General features: G+C 39.2%; 1 protein-coding gene across 1 annotated transcript; it reads right to left on the reverse strand.

Moving 5' to 3' along the window:
- Nucleotides 1–423: 423 nt before the first annotated feature.
- Nucleotides 424–1389, reverse strand: LOC110943132 (max-binding protein MNT-like). The gene has a single exon (XM_022184888.1). It carries the CDS (start codon nucleotides 1387–1389, stop codon nucleotides 424–426), a length of 966 nt encoding a protein of 321 aa, XP_022040580.1.
- Between the last annotated feature and the right edge of the window lie 7274 nt (nucleotides 1390–8663).

Here is an 8663-nt window from a genome sequence, read left to right on the forward strand (position 1 = left end):
ACTGCTAGCCGAAAAGACTTTCTCATCATCGTCATCATCCTCTTCTTCATCACCCTCTTCATCGTCATCCTCCTCATCATCTTCTTCATCGTCATTAGCAGCAAGATCTTCCAGTGTTACAGGTTCTTCGAAGATTGCTGATACTGAAGATATAGGAACTGGATTTTCAATCACTAAGGATGGAACAATTGATTTCTCAACAACTGCCACACTGCTTTCAGCACCCTTACCTTTATCTTTCATTTGTTCGTCAATCTCAGCTTGGCGTTTTGCCCTAAGCTCTTCAACTTGAATCTCTTCGAACTTTTGTTCAATCGATGTTCCAAGCATATTCTCAACAACTTTGTTCAACATATAGAAATCGTGCTCTTTCTATGCTTTTGCAGCCTCAAGCTCTTTGTTTTTCATCTCGAAGTATTTGTTCTATTCATCTCCGCGAGCCTTTTCCTCTTCTAGTTCAGCCACTCGCACTTTCAGAAAATCAATTTCAGTCTGATCTGTATCAATCTTCTTTAATAATGCCTTTTTGTCAGACTCTAATTTCTTCACGCGCATTTCGAGAATCTTTTGCCGTTCAGCAACTTTCTTGCTTTCTGTTGCTAACACTTTGTTTTCATTCAACACGTCATCCATCTTCTTCTCTAACTTCTTAACTTGTTCATCGTTTGCAAATCCAAAATCTCCAATATCTTCAAGATTATCCGGAGGAATGTGAAGACCTATGTGGCCAGAAGAACCAAGAGTTAGTTGAATTTGAGTAAGTGGTGGTGTTTGAAATATTTCTTGAGATGTGAGCAAGGTTTGTTGTTGTGGTGGAGAGAGATGTAGTGGTGAAAGATGTAATGGTGATGGTTGTCTGGGTGGAGTAGGTTGTTTTGGTGGTGAAGGTTGTTGTGGAGGTGTTGGTTGTCGTGGAGGTGTTTGTTGTCGTGGAGGTGTTTGATGTGGTGGTGATTGTATTGGTGTAGGTTCAGGTGGTGGAGTTGATGGTTTACTGGATTCTTTGGCTGGTTTCTTCTTCAACACAATCTTCGGCTTTGTAATCTTTGTAGTAACTTTCTTGATTTTCGGAGATACAATCCTTTTCTTTGCACCTGCTTTCTTTTTGCCGCTTGAAGGTGATTGTGATTTAGAAACATGCTCAGGAGATGGTACGTATGCAGCATCATCTTTCTCCTCTCTCTTCCTCTTCTTTAATTGTTTCTCTTTCTCTGTAGCTTCTTGAATTCTTCTTAAACGTTCAGTCTCATCTATTTCATCATCAGAAGAACTCGAGGAGCTTGTTGTACTTTTATTGACATCATCACCTTCAACATCATCAAGAACCTTCTCTTTCTCAGCTTCTACATTAACTGCTTGCTCAGACACTAAATCATCAACGTTTAACATCACTTGATCAATATCAGCATATGGATCTTCTTCAACATTTGCAGCCGGCTCTTCAACCTCAGGTTCATCAACCAATTACGACTTTGCCACTTTCTTTTGTTTCTTCTTTGGCTGCGATGAAGACCCCTCACCCTCCTGTGATTTAGGAGTAACCTTCTTGCCTCTCCTCCTTGTTTCTTTGACAAACCAGTCATTTCGGGTGGTTTTGAACTCCTCAAGAGTCTTAAGCTCATCAACGTAAGTTGCTTCCTTCATTTCTTCTTCATTCCTCCAGTTTTGATGATTGACTGGATCAGGATCAACATAATTTGCATCCTTTATAAATCCGAAGAACTCAGCAACTATCTTTGGTTTAGGGTGGTTTGGGTGATATCTAGCAAGCTGCTTTAGATAATCGTTGTTCATGTGTGATTGAACTAACAAATCATTCTTCAAATCACATTCAATCTCTGGATATGCATGATCGATCAGCATCTGCACAAATCTTGGATAAGTCCAAGTCCGACTCTTTGTAGTAATATTCTCGGCCATATAATGAAAGACAATATGCGAGAAATTATATTTCTTGTTCAGAACTAACGCAGTGACCATGTTCATCTGATAATCGCGCATTGTATCGTACCCTCCCTTGGTATGACTAAGTGACATCAATATACAATGAATAATAAACTTGTAGGGTTTCTGGAATTTTGACTTCAAATAATTTCCAACATTCAATGCACCCACATATCCCATCCTGAGCATACATCCCTTTACCATCCGTTCTGGAAACTTTGTTGGCGACTCTGCATCGTCCAGAAAATTCACAACCTCACGAATAAGTGCCTCAGTAACAACAATTTCTTTCTTTTCATCATGCACCTTCACAATTGAATGAATTGCTTTGTTTGCTTCATCATACTTTAAATGCTTCCAGAATCGTTTAATATGTGACTTGTACAATGGACGTTGATCAGTCAAAGCCTTTTGAATAGGGATTCTACCCATGAACTCCAAGATACTGCTGAACTTTGTCAACTCTGTATTTTTCTTCACATCCAAGTCACAACAACTGTTGTGAAGTGGATCAAATACCACATTTGAACCCTGCAGGCAACACAACATACAATGAGTCCACACTTAGAAAATTTCAGCATCAAAACAATTACAAGTGAAAACTCATGTAATGACAAAACATTACAAGCGAAATCACCCTAATTGATTTGGAGCGAAATCACATAACACTTAGAAGCGAAATCAGGTTGACAATTAGAAGCGGAATCACAACAAATGCACTCAGGAGCGAAATCACTAAGTTGTGTTAGGAGCGGAATCAGGTTAAACTTAGAAGCGAAATCACCTAACCTTCTCATCTTCAAGCGGAATCAATTGTAAAATCTCAAAATTGATCATATCATGAAATTGGCTATGTTAAATCGTTAATCTGTTAATTCCGACCAAAGGGTTTGTTTTGATTTCATTTTTACCCACTAAAACAGTCTAGATCTAAGATTTTAACCACCGTTCATCGACAATATGTAATCTACTCAGATGTGGAACAATCAACACACAAATTTATGATTTACACACTAAACCGACAACAGGGATGTGTTTTATTGAACTGATTCATCAGTTATAAACCCTAAATCTAGATTTTGTTCATCACATACGCCGACAGTTTATAATATGCATGATATAGACAAAATTGAGCCTAAATCTACCTTGCCCATGATTAATAGTTGAGTTAACCAACTAAAATCACAAGATCTAACAGATTCTGGGCAGCAATTCGTTTAGAAAATGAAAGTTTGGGGTTTCGCTCTTGATTGCTGAGAGAGAATCTGTTAGGGCGGAATCAGGAAAGTGACGGCATGAGCGGAATCAAGTGGCTTTTATAGCCTGTCTGATTCCGCTCGAAATGGTCTATGTGTTCTCTCGAGCGAAATCAACTCTGAAGCTATGAGCGGAATTAGAACCTGAAGCAGCTAGGAGCGAAATCACTTATTAGTGCAATTGGAGCGAAATCAGCTTTTAGTGAAACTTGTATTTTCGAGCGAAATCAGAAAATTATTTTCAAAATTTTAAGATTTCAACCTTTTCTGATTGTTCACTTACACACCTAGTTAACCAAGTCCAAGTTAATGACCTTGGTCAACTGTTCAGCCCACCAAGTCCAAATTAATGACCTTGGTTGACCAATTTATGAAGTACGCTGACTTTTCAAGTCTGAAAACAGTTCAAATTAATGAATTTTCGAACTTTTTGTACTTTCAAACACTTTTACAATCTGACACACATGTACCATTCACAGTTCAGTATCTCCTGCCTACCCAACCCTCATCAAACAGACATGATCTGCACAAGGCTTTGATCGTCTGATTCCCAATGTCGGTTGTTGAAAATAAGATGAAAAATTAAAATCTTTTTGGATTTTTAGCAAGATAAACTGAAATCTGTACACACAATCTTTTTGTGAGCGTGTTAGGGGATCATATCAGCATTTGACAAGATATTTCAATCTGTCCTCTTTTTAGCAAGCACCGTTAAGCTATTATTTCATACCAAGCCTTAAACAATTCGCGTAGATTGCCGATATACTGATCCTCTTAAATTTTCACAGAACTTTCAATCTGTCCGGGATACGGAATTAATGTTTTAAGACTTAACCTCTACATGTGTCCCACCTCAGTATATACTCCCGTATCCAGATCCCAATATTCAGTCTTACAGGTGAGTATACCTAGATGATATCTGTAATGAGGTGTATTGCGAGGGCCGTGAGAGCTCAAGTCGATACTTCCGTATACGCAGAGAGATGAGGACTTCGACTTTACGGTGGGTCCCCTTTGGGGATCTTCTTTACAACAACACATAATTATCATTTTGCAATGTTTAATCATTTTTATGCCGAGGGGAGGCTTTACAAGTAAAGCATATGCATAAAGTATTATCCGGGGACTAGGTCAGTATTTCCATACAGCAGAAGTCCCGGGATAATACCCCAGATATCACTAAGCATAAAGACCTAGTATCTCAGAATAAGGGACATTTCAAACGAGATTTCGGGGGTTACCCATATATCCTGTAGTGTTCCCCACGTAAACGCAAGTAAATTTTAAGTTTATATCCCAAACTGATATACTGATTTTGCAAAAACCTATCGGCACATCTTTAGCGAGACTGCTAAATGCATTTTAAACGTTACATTTCTTTAGCGTACTGTGTCTGTCTAGCTGATGTACTATCATTTCCCCTATTATACACAAACTCTTTTTGAAGTTTTCTAATGTTTTTGGATTTTTTGTGATTTTATCATGTTTTTGTATTTTTCTATTTTTCTGCGAATTTCTCCCCCTAAAAAGAAAAACATATTTTTGTGTTTTTGTTTTTATCGAAAAACAGAAAACAAACTGTACAAAAAGTTGACAACACGACATGGATCACATCTGATCGCCGCCCTCCTCGGCTTAACATTCTACTACCCTCCCAGAACTCAGATTTTTTAACCCATTCAATTTTAGAAGATAGTAAAATCTCTTTTTGTCAAAGGGTTTTGTATAAAAATCAGCTTTCTGATCATCGGTGTGTATGTGCTCAATCCGGATTAACTTCTTCTCGTGACAATCACGGATGAAGTGGTGACGGATTTCGATATGTTTCATTTTTGAATGGTGAACCGGGTTTTTAGTGATGTTTTATAGCTGCTTCGTTGTCCACATAAATCGGAGTATCCAAGAATTGCAAACCGAAGTCGCGCATTTGCTGTTGGATCCATAGGATCTGTGAGAAACAGCTGGAGGCTGAAACATATTCAACCTCACACGTAGAAAGCGCCACTGCGGTTTGTTTCTTGCACTGCCAGGTAACGAGTCGAGTTCCGAAGAACTGACACCCAACAGTGGTGGACTTTGCGTTCTGCTTGCAACTTCCAAAGTCAGAATCAGCGAAACCTGATAGGGAGAAGTCACCCCAGCAAGGATACCACAAGCCGATGCTTGGGCAGTCTTTCAAATACCGTAAGATACGTTTGACAATAGTCAGGTGTGACTGCTTCGGGCTCGACTGATATCTGGCACAGAGACATGTCGGGTACATGATGTCTGGACGGGAAGCAGTGAGATACATCAGAGATCCAATGATTGACCGGTACAGTGTCTCGTCTACTTTCACTCCACTTTCGTCTGGACAAATCCCGTGGTTCTGTGCAAGGGGGGTTGTTGCAGGACTGCAAGCACGTCCTTCACGTATTTCGTTTGGTGAATGAAGATTCCATCGGGCATCTGCTCCACATGCAGCCCGAGGAAGAACTTCATCTCCCCCATCGAACTCATCTCAAACTTTTTCTTCATCACTTTCTCAAACTCTTTACAAAGATCGTCGTTGGTGGAGCCGAAAATGATATGGTCAACATAAATCTGCACGATCAACAAATGGCCTGCAACTTCCTTTGTGAATAAAGTACTATCTACTGTCCCTCTGGTGAACCCGTTGGCCAACAGATATTAGGAAAGCGTCTCGTACCAGGCTCTCGAGGCCTGGTGTAGTCCGTAAAGCGCTTTGTCCAGCAGATAGACCTTGTTTTTGTGTTGTGGATCTGTGAACCCTGGCGGTTGTCCCACATACACCTCTTCTTTGATTTTTCCGTAAAGAAAGGCAGATTTGACATCCAGCTGGTACACTTTAAAGTCTTTCAATGACGCAAAAGCCAGGAAGATCCGAATCTCCTCGAGTCTAGCAACAGGCGCGTAAACTTCATCGTAGTCGATGCCTTCTTGCTGACTAAAGCCTTGTACCACTAATTGTGCTTTGTTTCTCACCACGACTCCTCTGTCATCCCGTTTGCACTTAAAAACCCATTTTGTTTTGATTAACTTTTGATTCTGTGGCAGATCAACAAGTCTCCAAACACCCAGCTTTTCAAATTGTAGCAGCTCCTCCTGCATCACATTCACCCAGCTATCCTCAGTCAACGCCTCTTTGTAAGTTCTGGGCTCGATCGGCGAAATAAAACAATTTAATGAGAATTCTTCTTGCAAATGAGCAACAGAAGAATAAAAACATGTAAGAGCTCGATTGATTTGGTCTCGGGTTTTGACACCACTTTGCAGGTCACCAATTATTTGCTCTGACGGATGGTAAGACAATGTTCGAGGCATGAGGGTGTCAGACACATTCACTTCCGATTGCAAGTTCGATATTTCAAGATCAACGGTTTGATCCTCAGCTTCCGTCGAAGTATCATTTGGTTTCTCGTCAAAGGTCGGAGCGGGTTCCACCTCTGAGTCGTCAGAATCGTCAAAAGTTGGAGCTGGTTCCTCTGGTGGTTCGTGAGCTGTTCCACTCGGTCCGGCTTCATCATTGTGAGTACCCTCGGTGGGTGAAGGAACCCCTAGCGGTCTAGGCACTTGCTCTTGTGACATATATTGCTGGTACTGGTACGGAAGTGCTAGTTCCTTGTCACTCGGCTGAATCGGTAGTTGAAACTGTGACAACCCTCAAATTTACATGTATCTGTACAATTTATTTAATAATAATTTAAGTGCTTGATGACTGTGCTAAATTATTTAGCTGCTCTCTGATTACTGTGTTATACTTACATGTGCGTGTTAGCATACCAGTAGTATGCATAAAACTTGACTAAAGGGTCCTGAATATTTTCCTATGTGTTAGGAATAAATTGTGTTACAAAAATATATGAATAAGACGCCTTGCGGAATAATTAAACAATTTAACGGAACAATATCCGACCGAAGAACCGGACATTACCCGGGACACCAAATATTTGCCAAATACATTGTGTTATTATTTTTTTTTTTTGGCTAGTCATGATCCCCGTATACCATAACACCCGCTAAAAACCCAACAACTAACATATAACATCATGATACTTGAAAGGTAACTAACACTTATCAAATTAGTCACAATTTTACATTCAAGCCCCCCCCCCCCCCAACCAAAAATCGGTCCACATGGACCCACCAAATCAACCACACCTTGCCTCAATCTTGCTCTAAGATTTTATCACATTATTTATGTGGATTGTTACTTGTAAAGGTTGCTAAAATATTGAAATCTATTTAATCATGGCACAAGATCATAATATATCTTCACTAAGATTTCACTCCACCCTCACATCATCTCTCTCCCTTCCTCTCGGTCATCTACATCCGCCCCCATCACCACCACTTCACAACCATCCTCTTCCATTAAAGTGTTCCATTCAAGACCTTAAGGTGGTACAAAGAAGCTTGCATCTTGAGGAGCATTCAAGGAGCTTTGTTCTTACTTTGCATCATCATTTCTTCATCATCTCCTTCACTAAGAATCATCCCTAGCTATAAGCTGGTAGTAAGTCTCTTGTTACACTCTTGTTAATCTTGTTTCTATGATCAAAGGGTGTAGTATGTTTAAAATCACTAAAGTGTCAAGAACAAATAGATAAATATAAAAGTTTACTTATGATAGATACATAAAGATGAAAACTTGTTGGTTTAAAGGTGGTTAATGTATATATGATGTTTAATCGTCAAACTTTTGATAAACCCGTTGTTCGAACACTTGTTAATACGTTTTAGTAACATTTAAGCCACAAAACAGCAAGCTGAAATATGATTTCAGCCGACTTCATCAGGCTGTAACAGGACCATAACTTAACGAAAAATGTATTTTCTGAATCCTAGGTTTATATGTTATAAAATACGGTTCTAATGGCACTGGAATCGTAATTTTTGGACTTCGTTTACTATTTTTAAAGTGTTAATTTGTAACAGCAACTTAAGCTGAATTTTGACAGCAATAAATGGGTGTTATACTTTCGGTCATAACCTGTGTTTTGTGATGAATCGGACCATGAAATTTGTACAGTAGATGACAGCCGATGCATGTGTAATTACCCCACTGGAATTTCGTAAATCGGACTCTCGATGAATTTTTAATAAATTGTTCCGTGGACTGTGGTCAGAAATTCATAAATCTGAGTTCAGTCCGGAATATGATTTTTTATAAAATATTGGTAGTGAACCGGACCCCGATATTTTTACACAATAAAATATGGAACGTTTAAGACATCCTGTAAAAATTTGGGAATTTTTGGAATAATTTAACTATTTTATTAAAACATCCGAAAACAGCCGGTTTTGAATATAAATGCTGAATTGAGATAAGTTGTGACTTGCGTGTCTAAATGTCGAGTGTGCTATCCGTGGATGATCTAACATGTTATATATGTTATGTGCATTATCGTATGTTTGATTTTGAGTGAGGAATGGATGGGAAACTTAGAGGGGCATAAACCG

This window comes from Helianthus annuus, chromosome 5, assembly GCF_002127325.2.
Source record: "Helianthus annuus cultivar XRQ/B chromosome 5, HanXRQr2.0-SUNRISE, whole genome shotgun sequence".
In the NCBI taxonomy this organism is placed as follows: Eukaryota; Viridiplantae; Streptophyta; class Magnoliopsida; order Asterales; family Asteraceae; genus Helianthus; species Helianthus annuus.